Source organism: Cyprinus carpio, chromosome B14 (assembly GCF_018340385.1).
Source record: "Cyprinus carpio isolate SPL01 chromosome B14, ASM1834038v1, whole genome shotgun sequence".
Classification (NCBI taxonomy): Eukaryota; Metazoa; Chordata; class Actinopteri; order Cypriniformes; family Cyprinidae; genus Cyprinus; species Cyprinus carpio.
In genome coordinates, this window is record NC_056610.1 from 21,699,368 (window position 1) to 21,722,490 (window position 23,123).

The 23,123-nt window shown below is 35.4% G+C and overlaps 3 protein-coding genes across 4 annotated transcripts; all 3 read left to right on the forward strand.

The window, feature by feature from the left end:
- The first annotated feature begins 312 nt into the window (after positions 1 to 312).
- Positions 313 to 6,946, forward strand: LOC109095988 (vesicular integral-membrane protein VIP36). Of its 2 annotated transcripts, none has more exons than XM_019109651.2 (8): positions 313 to 582; positions 1,962 to 2,080; positions 2,276 to 2,393; positions 3,144 to 3,226; positions 4,035 to 4,196; positions 5,596 to 5,710; positions 5,800 to 5,919; positions 6,003 to 6,946. In XM_019109651.2, exons 1-8 carry the CDS (start codon positions 390 to 392, stop codon positions 6,161 to 6,163), a joined length of 1,071 nt encoding a protein of 356 aa, XP_018965196.1. In that variant the 5' UTR covers positions 313 to 389; the 3' UTR covers positions 6,164 to 6,946. The 2 variants fall into 2 exon arrangements, with proteins under 2 accessions (XP_018965196.1, XP_018965198.1); XM_019109653.2 differs by lacking the exon at positions 3,144 to 3,226 and adding an exon at positions 3,266 to 3,345.
- A 2,060-nt stretch (positions 6,947 to 9,006) lies between these two features.
- On the forward strand, positions 9,007 to 11,311 carry LOC109095989 (transmembrane emp24 domain-containing protein 9-like). Its single transcript, XM_042738579.1, has 5 exons — positions 9,007 to 9,283; positions 9,789 to 9,889; positions 9,981 to 10,106; positions 10,902 to 11,048; positions 11,142 to 11,311. Exons 1-5 carry the CDS (start codon positions 9,022 to 9,024, stop codon positions 11,289 to 11,291), a joined length of 786 nt encoding a protein of 261 aa, XP_042594513.1. The 5' UTR covers positions 9,007 to 9,021; the 3' UTR covers positions 11,292 to 11,311.
- A 1,894-nt stretch (positions 11,312 to 13,205) lies between these two features.
- Positions 13,206 to 19,864, forward strand: LOC109095987 (beta-1,4-galactosyltransferase 7-like). Its single transcript, XM_019109650.2, has 6 exons — positions 13,206 to 13,906; positions 15,209 to 15,538; positions 15,640 to 15,865; positions 15,950 to 16,033; positions 16,124 to 16,228; positions 17,755 to 19,864. The coding sequence occupies exons 1-6, from the start codon at positions 13,854 to 13,856 to the stop codon at positions 17,908 to 17,910; spliced, it is 954 nt and encodes a 317-aa protein (XP_018965195.1). The 5' UTR covers positions 13,206 to 13,853; the 3' UTR covers positions 17,911 to 19,864.
- The last annotated feature ends 3,259 nt before the right edge of the window (positions 19,865 to 23,123 follow it).

Consider the following 23,123-nt stretch of genomic DNA (forward strand, 5'->3'; position numbering starts at 1 on the left):
GTGTATGTTTGACATTTTATTATTCAACATAAATTAACATAAAAAATATATTTATATATATATAATATTATTCAATATATATATATATAAATATATATATATATCTACAAATACCACATAAAAATATAATAAAAGCGTAGTAAACATTGGTTTTGGCGGATTGTTTACCAGTTTTACTACAAATACCATAGTTAAACTACAACAACCACGCTTTTTTTTACTATTATTTGTAATTAAACCATGGTTAATTTTCGTAAAGGCTATAATGCCCAAATATGCTGCCTATAAAGCCCACTGATGCTGTCTAGGCAGGCAGCTCGCTAGGTATTGAAACACAGCCCGCGTGTCCTCGCAGGAAGTGAAGGCGCGGAGGAAGGAAGACGCTAAAAATGGCACGCGAAAGAAGTCCAGCTTCATGGCTTCACCCTCAAACAAGCGTAACTCGCAGACTGCCGGTGTGTCGCAGAATAACGTTACTCTTACTTTTATGGCTACTCCAGTTTTCTTCCGTCTATTCCGATATAACGGACGGGAACGCGGAGCACTTAAAGCGGGAGCACTCGCTCATTAAACCGTATCAGGGTGAGTAGCTGCTGTAGCCGCCTGCTAGTGCGAGCAAACACTGTCCTGCTAGTGTTCGCTGACGTCCTGTAGACACACGGTCACTAAAGTGTCTTAAGGTCATGTTCACTACGTAAATTAGGACGCCACCTAAGTTATTTTGTAATGTCATGGATCATGCATTTCATTAGGAACATGGTGATATAAGCAGAGTCTTAACAGTGACACCTCAATGTAAACAAAACTAGTCAGCCTTTATTTGAACAGACGTGCATTTAAAGTGCAGGTTATAAAGCAATACACCTTCACAGGGAGAGCATGCAAACTGTCAGTTTAGTGTTTAACTGAGAGAGAGAAAAAAGATATTTCATAGTTAAGACTTTGATGACTTTGTATTGCTTTGATGTATTTGTATTGTCATAAACTGGGGTCCAAGTATCTGAAAAGCAGTGAAAAATTATATTATTACATTATCAGGCGCACAAAAATGACACGTTTACTCCACAGGTTTGTGCCAAACCTGATGATCTTGTTCTCCAGCATTATGTGAGGAAGACCTAAAGAGGACCAAAAAGTTTCACATACAAAATATTTTGTATTTGTTTTATATTATAAAAAAAAAATACATTTAATCCTTATGCTTTCAGTTTATTTCCAGGTGCACTGTTAAAAAAAATATCTAATTACATTTACTTTAAAAACTGAGTTTGTAATAATACTGACAATGCTTCCAGTAATGCTAGGCAGCTTGTATATTTTATAACTTATATAAATTATAAATAAAATAAGTATAAACTTAGTATAAATTACAACTAGTAATACTACGCTACTATTAATATTTTATTAAGTGATATAATGTTCATTATAAGTGCCCTGTCAATAAAAAATGGTCAATACTTTTAGGAGTATTGGTCATACACACAAAACACCATCAGAGTAGCACATGACACACATTATTAATGTAATAAATATTAATTAAATAACATATGTAAAGCAAAACCCCTAATGTACATTACTGATGACAAAAATAAACTATTTAAATAATAATAATAAAAATCATACATGTGTCACACAGGAGCTTTTTTTCGTTGTAAATTATAGGTAATTCATAGTTTTTGCTTATAAAGACAAAACATCACTACGGATGGTACGATATCTTACAATTAACTTTTTTGCTGTAGCATTTTTAAAGTATTATAATTTTTTTACAGTGTATTAATTATTTTTGAATCATAAATTTTCATTGTGTTTGAACCCCAGTGTATGTGATGAGACTCATTTTTATCTGCTAATGTTCTCGTGGCTTATAATAACGTGTATATAGGCTTCACTCCACATTACCAATACACTGTAAATAAATGCAGCAAAAATTCTATGATCCTTTATGTATCGTATGTCAGGTGTTGGAACAAGTCCGTCAAGTCAGTGGGACTTTTGGGGAAGTACTTTAGTAACCAGCCAGTATGTGCGTCTGACTCCGGATGAGAGGAGCAAACAGGGGTCCATCTGGAATACAGTGGTGAGTAAAGCTCAACTAAAACCTACCAAACCAGTTAGTTGATGTGAACGCGGTGAAGTCATGTGACCAACTTGAACCAGATGCAAAATCTGCATGGGATCTGCAAATGACTTCGAATACGAAAATCGGTTAATGTGATGCACTTTATTAATGCAAAATGAAGTTGAGTAATGTTAATTTTTTCTCTCTCTGCAGCCCTGCTATCTGAAGGATTGGGAGATGCATGTGCAGTTTAAAATTCACGGATCAGGAAAGAAGAATCTCCATGGAGATGGTTTTGCCATTTGGTACACGAAAGAGAGGCTACATCCTGGTATGTCTGTGAAGGAAAACTGAAGGTTTAGATCCCGTCGAACTCTTTCTCGTTCATTTCATGAATTTAAAGGGGTCATCGGATGCTACACGCACTTTTAAGAGTTGTTTGAACTGAAATGTGTTTCGGCAGTGTGTGTGCACAGCCATCCTATAATAATAAAAATCCACCCAGTGTTTTTTGTTTTTTTTATTCTGCTAAAATCTTTACCCCTTTCTCAAATCGAGCCGATCTCAGATGCCTGTCTCTGTGATGTCACTATGTGAGGCCCCTCCCACTATAGTTTGATTGACAGTAGCGTTTTGAGGTGGATCAGTAGATTGTGGTGTTGTGTTGTTGGATGTAATAATAAACATAGCAAGTTTCACGATGAATGCGGCTAAAGTAAACAGGCCCTCAGAGAGCAGCTCAGAGGAGAGGGGCGGAGTCAGCAGAGCTCATTAACATTTAAAGGAAAATGCTACAAAACGGCTTGCTCTGAAAACAGCTGTTTTTGACAGGGTAAAGGGTGTTGTTTTACACTACCACTGAGAAATTTTAATCAAACTATGGTACAGGTTTTCATTAAGACCCTAAAGAATCATATCAACTTGGAAAATGGGCATCTGATGACCCCTTTAAATGTAATGAGTTATAATGCTGTCTGTATATATGTATGTGTGTGTGTGTGTAGTCCACGTACACGTCTGTGATCCATCTGCAAGTCAGCTCTTTCTTCCCTGCAGTTGATTGTGTCATACTTTTATTTAGGCCCAGTCTTTGGAAACCATGACCATTTTGTAGGCCTGGCTATTTTTGTGGATACCTTCCGTAATGATCTACAAGGAATGGATGTAAGTGTGCCGTACTCACGGGTGCTTCTTTCTCTGCAGGCACCGTGTTTGGCAGTAGTGCCAACTTCCTTGGGTTGGCCATGTTTATAGACACATACCCTAACGATGAGGCTCCGGATGTGAGTTGAGAGATGTAAAATATTTGTGTCTTTGTACCTTCATTTGAACGAAAGCTTTGCTTTATCATTATGGGATCAACCTGAGATTAGATACAAAGATATCTATTTCTAAAAACGCTAGTTTTTATGGGGGAATACTGGATTTTTTTTTGTGTGTGTGTTTGTTCTGCTTCTGGTCATCGGCTTGATCCTCACACGGAAAATGATTTAAAAGGGATAGTTTGAATATGATTATTTGCCAGGTGTTTGCATTCAGATCAAACAATCCTTTGAGTGGAGAAGAATGTCTTTTATTCAAACTATCCCTTGACTTTTTTATTTGCTATGTGTTTTGAATTATCAACATATAGCAACTATTTCTTTTCTTTCAACAATTGTGACAAGCACTACAAATAATCCATGCTTTCTTTGTTCTGCCTGCATAATGTGGTCCATTTTTTTTTTTTTTTTTTTTACCCTCATCATTCATTACTTGTTTGATAAAAAAAAAAAAGTTTCAGTGCATATTGTTTTGTTTTTAGTAGAATGCAGTGACCTTTTATGAATTTAGATCATTCTGTTTTAAACAAGCTGGTTCATGAAAAGCTGGATAGAATGTGCCATCCTTTAGTATTTACATTGCTTTTTTGTGTCAGCAATTAGGCAAAAATCAATGTAATAAATCGAATTCCTAATCTTTGGTCCTCCAGCGCTCATTTCCCTATATTTCTGCGATGGTGAATAACGGCTCCCTGCCATACGACCACGGGAAAGACGGCCGGTCTACTGAATTGGGAGGTTGCTCTGTGGAAGTCAGAAACAGAGATCATGACACATACCTGGCCATTAGATACTCAAAAGGCAGACTCACGGTAAGATACTGCAAATACAGTGATAAAGAGTCAGTAAAAAAATTTTTTTTAAGTCTCAAATATATAGGAAAGTGTCAAAAATACAGTAAAAACAAAATTTTTGCTGCAATATTTTTACCATTTAAAGTAAATGTTTTCTATTTTAATATATTTTTAAATGCACTTTGTTTCTATGATGGAAAAACTGAATTTTTAAGCAACCATTACTCTAGTCTTCAGTGTCACATGATTATTCTAATATGATTTGGTGCTCAAAAAACATTTCGGTAACACTTTACATTTAAATGCACTGTTTTTGATGTAAGTAGACTATGATTTTATTCAGAAATGTGTTAACTAACTAATGTATTTTTAAAAAAGTATCACCTGAATGTATGTATGAATAGATTTTTTTGTCTAGTATTAACCTTGTTTTTATTTTTATTGTATGACTGTTGTTGTTTATTCTGTTTTCGCCATGAAGATTGTCTTGCTACTGATATTGGGTTAAGTGATAAGTGAATGAATTAATCAAAGCTTTACAATTAGGCCCCACTTAACTTAAAATAAACTTAAAATTCACATGAGCTAACACAAAATATTTTTAAAAGCATGTATTAATTCTAGTTAATGTTAAGTTTAACATTTACTAATACATTAATAAAAAGTTGCATTGTTAATATTATATAATGGACTTGAGCTAAAACAAACTACATTAGTATTTTTATTAAATAGCATTAACAAAGATTAATAAATACTGTGACAAAAGTATTGCTCATTGTTAGTAATTGTTAATCAATGCATTAACTGGAGTGTTTTCTAATTGTAAAGTGTTACCAATATTTCTTATTCATTCTTCTTCTTCTTCTTCTTCTTATTATTATTATTATTATTATTATTATTATTATTATTATCAGTGCTAAAAACAGTTGAGCTGCTTAATATTTTTGTGGAAACCGTAATAGAGTTTGATCAGGATTCTTTCTTTGATGAATAAAAAAAGTTCAAAAGAATAGCACTTTTGTACCATTCTAAATATCTTTACTGTCATTTTTGATCAATTCAATGCATCCTTACTGAATAAAAGTCTTAATTTCTTTAAAAAAAATTTTTTAACTTAAACAGTATTGTAAATTGTTTTATACCAGTGACTACCGGAAGTTTCATTTTAGCACTGAAACCATCATGATGTGTTCCTCATGATAAGAGATATATACTATCTATCTATCTATCTATCTATCTTATATAAATATAAGATTAATTGAATTATTACTGTGTTATGTATTCATTTAATTACCTTCATTTTTGATAATAAAAAAACTTTATTAATTCATAAATTATATATATATATATATATATATATATATATATATATATATATATATATATATATAATCACATCTATGTTCTGTTTGCACAGATTATGGTAGATGTGGATGACAGGAACGACTGGAAAGAATGCATTGATATCGGAGGCGTCCGCCTCCCTACAGGATACTATTTTGGGGCTTCTGCGGCCACAGGAGATCTTTCTGGTAAGTGTTTCTTCTAAATCTCCCCTAGATGTCCACAGCGATCCTGATGCCGTTTGCCAGACCTCACTGATACTGTTTGCTCGGTGCAGACAATCATGACATCATCTCAATGAAGATGTACCAGCTGATGGTGGAACACACTCCTGAAGAGGACAACCAGGACTGGACGAAGATCGAGCCTAGTGTCAGTCTCCTCAAGTCACCGAAAGGTAACACGGCTGATATGTAATCATAGACAGAAGGAGTTTTCATTCAGTCGCTTGTCATGTTCACATCTCCTCTCCCAAAACAGACAATATTGATGATCCGACGGGAAATTTCCGAAGCACGCCCCTCACTGGCTGGAAGGTGTTTCTGCTTCTGCTGTGCGCTCTGCTGGGAATCGTGGTTTGCGCCGTTGTTGGTGCCGTGGTCTTTCAGAAGCGTCAAGAGAGGAACAAGAGGTTCTACTAAACAAAAGGATTTCAAAGAACTCTGGAGATTGTAGGTGGAAAAAAAAACAAAAACAATGTGAATTTTGAACAGCTGTGTATTATTGAACTGCTCCACTGGAAGGAAAAATGGTTTGAGTCTAAAGAGGGGGATTTGTGGCTTCAAAGAAACGTTTCTTCATGTTGGTCTTGATTTGGGTCTGCCGAGGTAAATTACACATTTTCAATGCGGTCTACAGGAATACATTTTAATTTTTGTGTGTACCCTTTATACACTTGATTTAGCTTCATTCTCTAAATTCATGGTGGTTTACTTTCTTATTGTTTTAACCCTTTATCCATGTTTCCTTTGCATCCACACATTGCTTCGTTCTGCTCTGGATTACGGATTTTTTTTTTTTATAACCTGTGTGATTTACTTAAGAGGGTTTTAATGGACTGCACAAGAAATCAGACTGATGAAAAGTGTCCTCTTAAATTGTTCAAATCAATGTAAATATTTTAAATTGCTGCCGTAGTCTCTATGGCATACTGATTGAGCCTTGTTTTTTAACCATGGGAGTTTTGAAAATATTGAACCAAAAACACATTTTCAGTTGTTTTATTGCTGCAGGGTAACAAGAGTTCAGCCTTATGTGAGTTGAGTTGTTTGTCTTACATCTCTCTGTTAATTTTGCTATTTTTTGCGCCTCTGTAAGAACTGCAATGCACTGATTTACACTTGTTTCTGAAAGAAGTTCACATTTAAATGGGCAGTGACTGTAAAATGATGCTTTTGGTGAGAAAATAAAGCAGTTACAACTTACGAGTCAAATATTTTTCCTTTATTCAATTTTTTCTCCAATGTTGCCCTTAATTATTAGGACCCAATTTATGCCGTATTCATATTATAAACCACTAGTGTTCAAAAATAATGAATAATAAAAATGTATAACTAACAATATTTTTGTACAACAATATCGTCAGGATTCAGGACAGGTACAAATTCATATAGTTTTGCATCATCATATGTTTATCTCAAGACGTTTCAGAGTCTCATCCCAAAAAATGCTTTTGTGCACAGAAATATGAAACTGTTTAAATATCTTGTACCCAAGCATTCATTACTAATTTGATAGCATCAGATTCAGCCAGAACAATGTAGTGGTGTTAAAACAGACAGAAAAAATCCTCAGCTGTAAAAAAAAAAAAAAAAATCCTGGAGTGTATCACTCGCCTTGTTTTCATCTATCTATCTATCTATCTATCTATCTATCTATCTATCTGTTTATTTTGCACAAGGGAATGGATCGGTATATGTACAGAGGCCACTAATCACCATGTAGGTAGACTGAAGAATCACCCCTTTCTTCTTTCTTGCCTAAATGTTGATTAGATTCACTGTTTTGGACTGCTGTTTTCCCAGCATTAGCAGGACTTGTTACTGATAGGCTGAAAGGGCCGTGTTAGAGCTGTATAATCATTCTATAGGCTTCTAATAAAGCTTTCAGTGCATGCTAGAGCCAACGGGCAGATGCCAAACAAGTCATCTGGGCTGCTCATGACTGTTATAAAATAACTTTTTACAGTATTCACCCCTTCTTCTCCGTGACAGCTTCAGTCTGGGCTATTTCTTGCCTGTCACTCGAGCTGTCATGAGAGCTGTTTTCACTGAGCTTTGCCAGGACCTTAATGATCATGCCTTGGCCCAACATGATAAACATCAGTTTGACCATGAGCTCTGGAAAATTCAGTCGCTAGGGCATTTTCTGCATCATGGAGGCATTCAAAGGTCACAAAAGCATAGAGGTTGGTTCTTCTGTCTCTGCACACTTGTACAGCACAGATGAATACCCACAAGAAGTGACCCTGGTTCATCAGAGCTGTTCTCGGTTCAGTCTGCTGTTCCCGTCGTCACAGACCTCTCTGCAGTTCCCCAAAGACGGCATCATAAATGGCAAACCTTCTGCAGTTCCCCAAAGACGGCATCATAAATGGCAAACCTATCCCTGTGTCCTGCCAGGATCTTAACAGTCGTGTTCTGGGACCATGTGATGCACATTGGTTTGCCCAAGACCTCCAAAAAATTCAGAGCCACATTTTCTGCTTCATGGTGCTGTTCAAAGGTCACAAACTATAGCCTCGAGACTGGCCCGCTCTTATGAGGCCATAAAACCTCTTGCAAACACTAGTGAAACTAAAAACATTGATAAACCTTAGCAGGGCCGCAAAACGATTAATCGTGATTAATCGATTCAAAATAAAAGATTATGTTCACATACTATATGTGTATATTTAATATGTATATATAAATACACACATACATGTATACATTAAGGAAAAATATAAGTATATATAATATAATGTATGTAAATATATATTCTTTTATATTTATATATAAATTATATACAAGTGTTTACATACAAATACATATTTTTTTTAAATATATATATATATATGTGTGTGTATTTATACATACATAGTAAATATACACATGTAGTATGTAAACATAAACTTTTATTTTGAATCGATTAATCACGATTAATCGTTTCGCAGCCCTAAACCTTAGTGAAATTCATTCATATGCATTACTGAAAAGCCTCTTACAAACACTAGTGATATGAAAAACACTGATTAACCTTAGTGAAATTCATTCATAACCTTTAACCATGACATAAAACACAATTTTTATGGCGAGTAATGGCACTCAACTTAGTTTTCCCATAAGGCCGATAAAAATGGATTTGTTACAGTCATGAAAAAATTATAATACTCATTTTTTGCTGTCGTAACGGTGTAACAGGACCATTTATAACTAAATAAATAATTTTCCAAGTTGCAAAAGATTTGATTCACTCGGTTGAATCAAAATCCCCATCACTAAATAGAACTACAATTACCATGAACAACCTGGGAATGAGCTTCCCGCTTGTGATTGGACGGTGGCCGGCGATGGGTTACGTGGCATTGGAGTCGCTGCGCATGCGCAGTGCGCGTTTCCCCGGCAGTGTCACGATGGCGGCAGTCAGAATGCAGTTTACACTTTATTTGGTGTTGTTGTTAAACATTTACAGCAGTTTTGTGTCTGCGTTGTATTTTCATATCGGCGAGACTGAAAAGAAATGCTTCATAGAAGAAATACCGGACGAAACCATGATAATAGGTAAGCAGGAAAAACAGAATAAGCCAACACTTTAATGCACATCAAAGCTCTAACTAGCAGCTTTCTCAGCTAGAGTTCATTCTTTGGCAACCAGCTTGACTTCAGCTAGTTCAACTAAACAAAAAATAAGTTAAATATGAGCTAGTTTTGCAGGTTTTTACCGTAACTTAGACAAAATGACATTTAAATAGACGGGTGTAGATGCATACTGCACCGAGAAAACCAACAGTATTCACTAATATGCTTTTTAAAACATTGAATGAAGGTAATGCCATAGTGATCCGCCCTGCTGGTCTTTCGCTAAGTTATATGAAGAGATGAATTATGAGACAAGAATCTGATGTTGAAATATCCTGACAGCAGTGACACAGCACCAAGTGAATATGACACTTCTTCTAACTTCTCACTCTTAAGATGATGACTTACTGTGTTTAGTCAGGTATTTTTGTCAGTGGATTATTATGAAAACAATTAAATGACTTAATTGTACAACTGTTTTAACCAGGTAACTACCGGACGCAGCTCTATGACAAGCAGAGAGAAGAGTATTTGCCTGCGACTCAAGGACTTGGGATGTTTGTGGAAGTGAAAGACCCCGATGAGAAGGTGTGTCTGATTAAAGGTCTTGTGAGTAATAAAAGTCAAGCATGTTTGTGTTCCGTCGGTCTCATTTGCTTATCTTTTTTTGGGGTTTCAGGTGATCCTGTCCCGCCAGTATGGATCTGAGGGCAGGTTTATCTTCACCTCCCACACACCCGGAGAGCATCAGATCTGCTTGCACTCAAATTCCTCCAAATTTGCTCTTTTTGCTGGAGGGATGCTTGTGAGTTTATGTTGTGCACCGCTGCTTCTGCTCTCCTCAAACTATATTGCAGAATACACAATGCAGATATGAGCCACATGAACTGAAAAAATGTTGTGAGGAAATAAATGTAAATCCGTAAAACTTTTTGAATGATTAAAAAAAAAAAAAAAATATTTCAATTTAGATTTTATTTTCAATTTTTATTCAGTAAATGTTAGCATATTAAATGCGAGGAAAGTGTCGACTTTAATGTTTGAAAAAGTTTTTGCGAAAACAAAATTTGGGTGAAATAATGTTACTTTTCATGCATCGAAACACGTATTTATTTAACAATAAACCAACATAAGTACCGACCTGTATTTGTTAAAATATAGAAGAAAAGGTGATTTTTTTTTTTTTTTTTTTTTTTTACATTTTAAATGATTAAAAAAATCTTGCTGATAAAAAGGTAAAAACTAATAGTTTTAAGGAGACTGTCATAGATCGATAATGATTTAAAATGATGATAATTTAGTTTTTAGGGATGCACGGTGATCATTAAATAGAGGATTTCAATGATTCTTGCTCTAAATATCCCTGACAAGATTTTTTTGGTACATTTAATTATATTTACACTGAATGACATTTAAGTAGGTGTCTTCTGTAAATCATGGTAAAGTGTATGATGGTCATTATTTTTTGCTTACATTTTTGCCCACACACACACAATTAGAAATATATACTTTTTTTTCTTTGTTATGATGTAGAGAGCACCATCTAATGTTCAGTGGCTGCCTATTCAGACAGCTTTTGCTTTTGAATTTTTTGATGCAGCGTGTTCACCTGGACATCCAAGTTGGTGAGCATACAAACAACTATGCAGAAATCGCAGCCAAAGACAAGCTGACGGAGCTGCAGCTGAGGGTGCGCCAGCTGATGGAGCAGGTGGATCAGATCCAGAAAGAGCAGAACTATCAGAGGGTGAGTGCTCCATACAGAACTAGTGATAGAACGAGGCATTTCTGTCATATGTGCACAAGAATGATCCTGATCTGAATCTGCTTGTCCTTCCAGTATCGTGAGGAGCGCTTCAGACAGACCAGCGAGAGCACCAATCAGAGGGTGCTGTGGTGGTCTATCGTCCAGACGCTGATCCTGGTGGCCATCGGGTTTTGGCAAATGAGACATCTGAAGAGCTTCTTTGAGGCCAAGAAATTAGTATAGAACTGTATTCCGATTTTTTTTTAAAGTTGTGATGATTGTCAGTTGATACATTACACACAACATTCTGAAGATTGGCTGCTTCGTGTGTGGTCAAGACTGCTGAAAAGCCAACATGCTCTCAGCTCTTTAGTTCCCTTCCTAAATTGCCCTCTTTTGAGATTTGTTTCAGTGCCACACCCCCATGTAATGTGAACCTAGATCCTGTTCAGAAACACATTGCACTGCGGAGGTGATGGGCATTCAGCAAAACACTTAACTGGATTCAAAACACAAATTGCATAGCTATCATTTTATGTTATAGCCCTGTAACTTGATAAAATAGTATTTGAAAGCTGTTTCAGAAAGCTGATGAAGACATTAACTATTAACCGGGCTGCGAGTATGATGTTTTTCCTAAATGACCTTGGATTACTTGTTTAAACATTTACAAGACAAAACTAACCGAGTTTATCCTGGTGGCAGGTGTAAATGTGTTCTGTCGTTTGGTTATGCAGTAATTAGTATGATATTTAAAGTTTTGCTCGGAGTGAATGTTTCTTGGTGTTTAAGTTTTTATTCTTTATACAGCTGGTTGATGTTTTTTTTTTCTTTCCTATACCCCTATTTTATTTTTTGCACTCGGATCATGCTAGATTTAGGCCTTCTTCTCTTTTGATAGCTACGATTTGATGCTGCTGATCTCAGTGATTTTGAATAAACGTGTACATGTTTGACGCATTGAAATAAAAATAAATGGCAAAATGTAGTTACCATAGAGAACAATCTAAACGTATATGACGCATTGAAATAAATGATATCGAAAGGTTTTATATTTTTCGTGAATACCCGTTAGCTTTCGTCTATTACTCTGACAGAGTTTTTCTGTTTCCTTCGAAAGCCGTCTGACCGTCTCACACAAATATTATCATGTTTTTCACATCTTTATCTTCTATTGTAAACTCCTCAGGTTGATGTAGAGATTTCAGTGTTTTTTTTTTCACTCTTAAATTGATCTGCCCAGGATACACTGTAAAAACAACATATTTGTGATTTGCTCATTTTTTCAGATGCCATAGCTGGTGTCATAATGTTGTGCTTTCTTAAAAACAAACAAACCAAAAAAAAAAGTGCATGATGTTTTGTTATGCATCGATTACTGCTCACTGAATTGCTTTGCCATCACATTTGTATGGTTTAACACTTTTGTTTTGTTTTTGGTCATTTTAGTTTGTGAACAGCCACTGGGAAATGGGTTTACTTTTTTAAGTAGGGACAGGGGAAGGAAAATTTGTTGGTGAGAAATCTACCCATTAATTGCACTCAGAAATAAAGTTCCCCACTCTCCCCAACATTGGCTCAGTTGTCTTCATAACTGTTTGTTAAAACAACTTCAAGAAGATTTAATTATCTAAACTATTCAGAGCTTTAAAAATTTAATCGGATGTTTGATATTTTATTTACTAGCTAGACTATCTACGCCCGATTCGAATCTTTCTTTGGTTCGGATCTTTTCAGTGAATCGGTTGAACCGTTTCGCTCAGCCCGTTTTATTAAAACCTGCAAAACGTATTTTGTTTCAGGTAATAAATGTAAATATTTTGTTTGATGTAAACAAATTGTTCATCTAGGCTCTAAATAACTTCTTTGAGCTAAATGAAGATTGCAACAAACCACGCAGGACACGAATAATTAAAGTAAACATCTTCACTTGCGTAATAGACATAATAAACAGTGCTTTGTGCCAACCATTAAGCTTTAAAGGAGCGTGTAATATTCTATTGAAATGTCAAATCATGCGAAAGCGAAAAATAGTCACTGAATCGTTTTAAATGAACTGTTCTAAAGAACCGATTCTCGGAAAAGAGTTGAATTTCCCATCACAATTGCTGGTTAGTTAGTCATAACTGTAATTTTTTTGTATCACTGCACCACTGTCCTTTAAATACCGTCGCTTTATGCATATAGCTGTATTCAAATATTTCTGATTATGCCTCTAAATTAATTGTACCGGTCAGGTTAGAAAATCATAGGAACTTTATTCCGTACGTTGTTTCCAGAGGACTGTTTCAAAGACGGACGGCTGCAGCCAGCGTGTGATTTTTTTCTTTTGTCGCAGTTGTCACTTAAGTTTTTAAACGATTACCGGCAATGACGCGCTTAATAAAACAAACGGTAACCATAAAGTATTTCTGAGGCTTGTAAAACACGTCTAAGCGATTCAGACGAATGTGTTAAGCTAAAAACATTACCGCGAGCTCGTGCCGTGCGCTTGTTTTTTTGTCGTACCGTCACGAGCGACGTGGAACTGAACTCACCAAATTTTATAATCGTACGCAACAAGCATGAAATAGGTTTATGATTGTGCTTTACGGTTGACAGAGTGATTAGGGTCGTGTTTACTATGAAAGAAACCATTCAAGCCGACAGCTAGGAAGAAGAATGGGATTTAACGTTGCAAGTCATTTGTGATGTAAAGAGACGAAATGCACTGTTGCAAACTAGGAATCTGATTTTAACATGTAGATGACGTGAGCTCAAGCTCGTGAAATATTCGTGAAGATATTACGCTCTGAAAGCTCAAAGATGATGTACTCTTCACGGAGAAAACCTGTGCTGTATTTCAAAGACGACAGAAGGTAAACACCTCATTCATGAACGTGTGATCACTCTAATGTGTGTTTTATCTCCATATTATCTTATTCTGATAGATGCTTTGCTGCAGTCATTAGCAAGTGGTGGTCTGTGCGCTTGTAAAAGCTCCTGTGTGGATGAATACAGATCTTAGCTTGCTAGTAGCTGTTGTTTCATGTGTTTCATCATTTCAAGAAGTGAAAGTCAAAGGGTGCAGCGACGTGGAGAGGTTCAGTGAGTATGAGGCATGTGTTCAGAAGTGTGAAGAGTTTTAACACACATGCAATAATGCATAACACTTAAAATGCAATGCAAACTTATGATGATTGAGAGCTTAACAATTAGATGTTCCTTCAAATATAACACATCAGGCTTTTGATACTCGTATTTTAATTTTTTTTTTTCTAGATATTCATGTAAATGTAAGTTGTGTCAATCCAGTAAATGTTCATCTTGAAATCATTTTGGTACTTTATAGGCCTTAGAAATTCATGCATATGATACCTTAGGCTTTATAGGGTTAAGTCTGTTTGAGCAAGATGCATGAGGATCAACAGCTAATGGAACTAATGCTTGCAGTTGTATTTTGTAAGTTGCTTATGCTGATTAATTTTGACCGACTGGCTCACTAAAACTCTTATTGTAATGTACTTCAAAGACCCTATGAAATCATAACTAGAGTTTTATTACTTTTATGCCATTTGTTTTAGATTTTAAGTCACGTGCAAACATAAGTATTTTAATAATTAGAATAAATACCAGTGTATTAATTGTAAAGAGTATTTCTCTTTTCGGAAAACTAAGCAAAAAAGTATTGATGACTCATCTTGTATTCATTCGTTTTGTCCAATCACATGCTCTGAAGAATGTGAATGTCCCTCCCGCTAATGTTGCTTAAAGGTACAGTCACATGAGTTAAATTTCATGGGGGAAAAGCGGCCTGTTGTCAACTGTAGCAATGTGTGAAGCACAGCTTAACATGGAAACTAAAGTAACTTTCTGTTGGACAGAATAATCAACATGTAGCTGTTGTGAAATCTGCTTAGGGAAATATTTTGTGCTCACACGAAATGACTGGAATTTGCACTCAAGAATTTGCAGAACAAGTGATAAATGTGGCTGCACTTGACTTCTGACTTGTGTTTGAGCTCTAATTCCGTGAAATGCGTTAATTTGGGGTTTTTAAAGCCTTTAATAAGTGTTGACTGCTGCTGTTTTGTTTGCACGGACTGTTGCAGTCCATTTATTTAGTGCTTGAACACAGTTATGTCAGGTTGAGCTCAAATATCTTGTATTTATGTTTCCAGCTTTCTGTCGAGGAAATGCACCGTCTGGAAGCTCTTTGGGCTCTGCATGCTGTTTGTTTTGGGCTCTCTTCTCTGGGTGCAGATGACTTGTTCAGGTGACATGAGCCAGCCGGTTGGGTACGGACACCTCCCTCACCAGCCCTGTCCTGTAGAGAGACAGTCCTCGCCTGCTGAGGACCCTTCCTGGGGCCCTCACAAGATGGCCCTCATCGTGCCATTCAGAGAGCGCTTTGAAGAGCTGCTTATATTTGTCCCTTATATGCATGCTTTCCTCAACAAAAAGAAAATACGACATAAAATATTTATTGTGAACCAACTGGATCACTTCCGGTGAGTACCTTTCATTGCAGGAATAGTCTAGCTCCCCTGAGCTGAATTCATATGTATGTATTTGTATCCATTGCACTACAATTTATATCCATGCTTTTCAGGTTCAATCGGGCTTCTCTTATTAACGTCGGGTTTATGGAAAGCGGTAATGACACGGACTACATTGCAATGCATGATGTGGACTTGCTGCCTCAAAATGAGGATCTGGACTATGGATTCCCGAACGAGGGTCCCTTCCACGTGGCCTCGCCAGAGCTTCATCCCTTATATCATTATAAGACGTATGTTGGAGGAATCCTGCTGCTTACCAAGAAGCATTATCAGCTGGTAAGAAACACAAACACTTGTGAGTTTTGAATACTGCTTATGAAGAAAATTTCAAGTTACAGTCGCTTGTCATGTGTGTCTGAATGCAATGGGATGTCAAACCGCTTCTGGGGATGGGGAAGAGAAGATGACGAGTTTTTTAGGAGACTTAAAACAGCGGATCTGAAGGTACTTGAAAATGTTTGAGAAATAAAGAAAAGATGTTCTCTTTAACTGTATTTCTGATTTCTTTTTGTATTTACCATTCAAAATCTGCAGCTTTTTAGGCCCTCGGGTATTACTACAGGAACTAAAACATTTCGCCACATCCACGATCCAGGCTGGAGGAAGAGAGATCAGAAGCGGATCGCTGCACAAAAGCAGGTCAAAAAATCTGGAATATAAAATATGTATACCTCAGCATTATGGTTATCTATTAATCATCTGATAAATTTTCCTACCTTGTTTATTTGATATCTTTGGATGCCATTTAGCAGTAAGTAATGTCTAGTAAGTATATGTTTTACCTACCTTTCAAAGTTTAGATGTTTAGTAAGATTAATATATTTAGCAAGGTACATAACTAGAGATTTCTATCTCAAATAAATGCTTTCTTTTGAACTTAATCAATAAATATTGTTCAACAATATTGAAAAAAAAAATGTGTTAAAGTGTCTTAAAAAAAAAAGCAATACAACCATTTTCAACTGATAATATTAAAAATAATAAATGTTTCTTGATTTGAGCAGTAAATCAGTATATTAGAATGATTTCTGAAGGATCATGTGACACTGAAGACTGGAGCAATGATGCTGAAAATTCTAAATGTATTAAAATAGACAACAGTTATTTCAAATTGTAATATTATTTCACAATGTTTCTGTGTTTACTGTGTACTCAATCATAAGAGACTTCTTTCAAAAACATTTTACCAATCACAAACTTTTTAACGGTAGTGTATACACTTAATTCCCATTCTTCAGTTTGGTTTATTTAGTCGTTTTGAAATTATTGTAAAATGTGGAAAATACTACTAAAAAAAAAAAAAGAGTAGATGTTTCCACTCTTTAGACTGGAAGTTGATAAGTTAGAAAATTTCAGTTTACTAAAAAACATCACTCTATTCTTGTTTCAGTCTATGGATATCTCTCTATAGATACAAACAAGGATAAATAAAGAACTGGGTCCGGTTGCATAAACTGTTTAGACTAGGCTTAAGTTAGTCTTCTAAATTTTTTTTTATTCAAGACTGGTCATAACTTTAAATTCAGTTATGAAAAGGTAGATTGGCCTTATTTGTAATGGAAAAATAAGACTCCTTGGCAGCTGCTAGTTGGTCAAACTAGTTCTTAAGGCAGTCTTAACATGGTGGCTAAGTTTATGCATCTGGCCCCTGGTTGTTTCAATACGTTTTGTATAGTACTATTTTACTCTTTACTTCAAAAACTATGTTTAAAGGGTGATATAATATATATTTGAGATGTCTGAGATGTGGGAACAGGGAAGAGAGAGAGGGCAAACATTATGCATTTTAGGTCAGAATTGCCATCTAATCAGCAAATATTGTCTTAAATAGCCTGCATAACACTTCATCTTTTATAACATGGGATTTTGACCAAATATATTCAATCTTGATTTTTGTAAAATGTTGCAACAAGGTGTGTGTGTGTGTGTAAAATGACAGTTTTGGACATATAGGTAATACATTTTTAAAAAAAAAACACCTTAAAGTAATTACAAATGAGCATGCAAAGCAAATATCTTTAAAAGGAACTCCGTGTGGAGCATGCCTCCGTGTTCTCACTTTTTTTTCCCCACGTACCGGTTTGCATCTCTGCTCTCTCATGACACATTGTCGTCATGCAGACCCCTGTCCTAATGTTTGGATTCGTGTCTGTCTGTGTTTTCAGGAGCAGTTTAAGGTGGACCCAGAGGGTGGCCTGACTAACCTTCGCTACAAGGTGGAGTCCAGACAGGAAGTGACCATCAGCGGCGCTCCATGTACTGTCATCAACACCTTTCTAGAGTGTGACGTCAGCCTGACCCCGTGGTGCCAGTCCAGCTAATATACTCAAGCAGGACCCGTAAAGCTGGAATGATTCACATTCTCCTTCCGTGGCGGCCGGAAGGCTTTCTCAGATTACTGGTGCCAGTCACACTTGAAAAATCCCCCTGATCGGCTAACCAAAAGGACTTGAATATGTGACTGTGGGATAATAACGTTCTCTAAGTTTTATTTTTATAGGACAGTGTTGTCGGCTTCATCTATGATGAAGCGCTGCCTCATTTTTGAACTGAACTATGGACCAATGTCAGGTACTGCGCTGAGTTTGCATCGTCTACATTTCAAATATGAGCATCCAAATGTCCGGTTTTTAAAGATGAGTTTTATAATATTTTAGTTGTAGCAGTGGCCTGTTTTGGACTGTTTCTCTTAGTGCAATTGTGAGTATTTTGCTCAGCCATGTCTTGACAGAATTCGGTTTCTTTTCGCTTGAATTCAAAATCATGTCTTGAAAAGAATATATACATATATATGAGAAAGGGTTTCGAGGGTACTTGGATTGTATTTGCACATTATCCAGTATTTATATAAAAGCAAAGGTCTCCTAGTTTCAGTCTTTGTACTTTTCTCCCGTGTTTCAGGTGCATGGAATGCTGTTACGACTTACACTCACAGGATTGTATATAGATCTTATCGAGGGGTGAGAGCCAGAAGGGCGTAAGTGACATTAAAAAAATAAAAAAATATTTTTTAATTAAATAAAAAAAGTCACTTGCGCCTTTTTTGCACCAATGTTTTATTCAATTTTGTGTATAAAAACATGGGCGCATCTGCTGACAATATGAACAAAACATTACATTAATGAGTTTAAAAGAAATAACAATCCATTGTGATCGAATAAAATATCACATTAAAAAAGCCCTTACATCAAATGAGTTTACTGAATGTGATTAATTTTACTGAAATACGTAATAATCTCAGGCACTTAACAATTTGTTCAAATGGTTGATTGAAAGCCTTTACAGATGACTTCCCTAGTGAAAAAAAATAAATATGCAAAAATGTATTTGAAATACATTTATTTCATGCTATACTAGAAATACATTTACATATTATTATTGTATCACTAAACTGGTGTACTTAAAGTTAGCTAAATTGGAACAGTTCATTTTGTAATTAATGCATTTGATTAATAAGAAAGTGCTGAAGTCTAACTAAAGATATACTGAAGTATATTTGATTGTGCTGAAAATGTAACTATTGCAAGTATACTTCAGGCTCAATTTAAATATGCATTTAAAGGCCGATATTATTTGAAGATCTTACAGACCTCATCAATAGTGACATTAAAACACATTTTAGGCTTAATATTGAGAAATATGCATTGTGCATAAGTAGAACTCCAAATAAAGTTTAATTATAATTTTTATATCAGTAAGTATCGAGTGATATGTAAGTAAATAGACAATAAATAAAGTGAATAAAATGTAAATGTATGTAAAAAAATATGTAAATGTATTTGTAGCGTACTTAGCGTGTAATAAATGTATTTCAAATAGATGTTAGTATATTTATTTTTCACTAGGGACATACTATCAGAATGTAAGTTACTACCCGCTAGCTGGCTACACCTCACTGACAATGAATTCTGGATATTTAATTTTCTCCCTCATCATCCAGCTCACAAAATAAGGTTAATATTACATCTTCAGCAGTAAAAACTGGTTTCTTCTCATGGTTCATTTGTAATGTATATCTATTTCACCCAAAATGTCTCTTACGCCCTTCTGGTTCTCACCACTCGTTATGAACTGGAGGCATGAAGCTATATCCAAAAAAACATCTTGCAGTGCAAATGTTAATAAAATTCAGACTCTACATACTTTTATTGGCAATGCCTGAAATTAAACTGAATCAGTACTCTGTCCAAACTAAAGTGTTATTTTGCCTGTAGCATCAAACTGCTGCACAACTGCACAGAACGTTTGCCAAAAAATAAAGAGAATATGACTCCATGCCATTGCAGTTACTGTCTTTATTAAAGACAGGGTACTTCTTCACATTCACCAGCAGAGCAATGTCAATAACCATCTTCCCATTTACACAAATGAAAATTCAAACAAAAAAATCATTCTAAAAAAAATTCATTTTTATTGAACACCAATACATTACAATCATACAGTAGACACTGCTGTTGAGCTCCACGACATTGTATTGTTTATGAAGTTTAAGGTGCTGGGTTTTAATGAGCTGTTTAAATGAATGGCTATTGATTGCTATTGATTGATTTAATGGGCGTTTAAGATTAAATAAACAAAATAAATATAAAATATTCTTAGAAGCATTTAATAAGCCTTCTAAAGTTGTATGTTCAAATGTTTTAAATAATAATTATTATAATTTTAAGTAATTAAACATATTTAAAACATTTTTTGCTGTGTATGATTTTTTTTTTTTTTTTTTGTTTTTTTGATAAGAAGAGCTGGAGTCCAGAAGCTCAAATAGGAGTTTTGATTTTGAACTTTTTTTTTTTTTTTTTTTTTTTTTTTTTCACGCTTTGTGTTTTTTTCCCCCATAGCTTTTAAATGACTTTTACTCTAAAATGCTGAAATAATAATATGCCGAAATAATTTTATAAGAAGTTCTTAAACCTATTTAAAAGTGTTTAGTAAATGGTCACTTTAAGAATAAGACCTCAATCTGTCCTCCTTCGTCAGTGACTGTTCATCTGTCTAACTAGAAGATAATATGTTCAGGTATTCAGAATATGTATTTTAGTGTGTTGGCAGTTTACATCGAGTTTTAAGTTGTCCGATGTGCCAGATGTTAAAATTAGAGGTCTTTATGTGATCTGCATGGTAACTGTACATGATTTCTTTATTAAATAATGTTACTTTTTTCAGAGCTTTTAGGGGAAAAAATACTATGGTAACCATACTAGTTTCCTCCAAAATGTCATAGGTTTACTGCTAACTAAGTGAAAACACCATTAATATGACAAGCTGTGCCTCTGAAATTAATACATAATAAAAGATTAGCATTATGATTAGTTTGCTTAATTCACCAGCCTATATTTGAAATAGTTTGACCCCTTTAACTTCAGTTGGTGACAGTTCAATAGTAAGTTGAAGCATCCAGTCATCATATAGGCCTACCACTGAAGTGAATGTTAAATTTATCAGTATATATTGCAATAAATATTTGAGGAATTATTGTTGTATCTGATTGGAGTCTATAGGCTATGGATTCAGCACACATTCGCACTGAGCTCTGGAAAACCTTGAACAGATGGAGAAAGGTAATAATAATCGACATGCACAGCACTCCATGTTAATTTGATTGAATTTTTAAGCAAAACTTAAGTGCGGAAACAATATCTTTCAATTCATCTATTTCAAAAACATGTCTAAATCCATTCAGGAGCCTGGTGCAATCAGTCACTATTGGGTTAATTAATTGAACGTGCTCTGTGTCTTTAACAGGTTGGTACACTAGAGGACGCTATTGTATAGAATGAGGCTGTGCTCTGGAAACATGTCACTGAAGACTGTAACTAACAAAAGCCTGCATCAAATCATATTGAGACCTGTAATACAGTTATTTTGTATTGCGAAAAAACAGACTGCATGCGCGATTACAAGTGCCACATTAAACAATGATTGCATCCTTGTAGCCTCTTTTAATTTAGCTACATATTTAGCTGTAGCCTACATCATGCAAACATTGTTGAATGTAATTTTCAGTCATGCTATTTTTTAATATGATTATATTAAAACTTACAGTGCGGCTTTCTTTGTCATCATGTAATATTTATATATCAGTTGTTAGGCTACTTTTTCTTTTTAAACCAAACCTTGCATCAAAAGTAATTACATTGTTCCATGTTCAGAAATAATACACATTTCTTCATATCACAAAAAAAACAAATAAATACATAACTGTACCTCAGCAATAATTAAACAACCTAAATAAGACTATCAATTAAACATGCAAATTATAAATAAGAAGTTTTACAGTTGAATTCAGCCTTTTTGTAATGTATCTTTGTCCTGTGAATTTTTCATCGTGAATAGCTGAATTCAAGAACGTGCTAGTTTTTTTTTATTTTTATTTTTATCATGTTCCTCAAGTCAATGGCTATTGATGGTCGTCCATTTAATTTAGGCTCTCTGAGTCAGCTAATGAGTAGTAAAATAACCAATCTTGGCTTCTCCGTGGGTTTAACACCAGTTAGTTCCAGGCAGGGGAACAATAATCACATTTTAACTCGCCTTCACACCCAGAGTGCTTACAAAAACTCCCACTGTTATAGCCTTTCAGCTCTGCACAATCTGCAATCAATTGCCAGAGGCGAAATTAATAGATGTTAATGGCCATTTGTATTCGAGGCAAAGGGGACAAAATTGGCCAGAGAAAGCTATTAATTATATGCAGAGGGACTGAGAAGGGAGGCACAAGAGGGCTGGGGACGGGCTGCTTCGGGGCTCAGTGGGGTCTGTGCCCTGCGTGCTTCACATGGGTTTCCCTCGGGTGGCTTGTGAAAGGCCTGAGCAGGGGGGCTTTTGTGTGGCTCCTTGTTCCTTCTCAAAAGGGTGACATCTGTCCAGGGTTTCCGAGACTCTGATCCACCCCATTAGCCTCCATCCTCTCTCAACAACTTCTTGCGTTTGTAGCTGACAAACGAGGCAAGGAGAGGCACTCGAGATCAGTGCGCGCTTGCCTTGCTCTGTGTCTGCTTCTTTAAGACACCTTCAGAAACTCCAGAACCGAGTTCAGATTCCTGAGTCCTCTTTCTATCCGCAAAACAGAAGTGAGTGCTGGATGTGTCAATTTAAGATTGCACTGACAAATGAAAGTTCTTTATGATCACACAATTTCAATTCCTTTCTCTCTCTATTATTATCTTCACTGTGTAATATATATATATATATATATATATATATATATAGATATATATATATATATATATATATATTGCTGTTGTTGCATCAAATGATTATTATCTTCTCCAGAAATATCCTTTAATTAGCTTCTATACTATATTATACATAATATGGTATAGAAGCTAATTAAAGGATATTTCTGGAGAAGATAATCATTTGATGCAACAACAGCAACAATGAGGGTTAATAATAGAACTAGTAATGCTGCAAATGATAGTTATAATGACATTTCTTATTATTGGTTGCTTACTAAAGCGAATTTCGTCATTTGTAGGTTTTAATTCTAACTGGTCGTGACGAGTGACGATGTGAGCGCTTTTATTTTAATAGG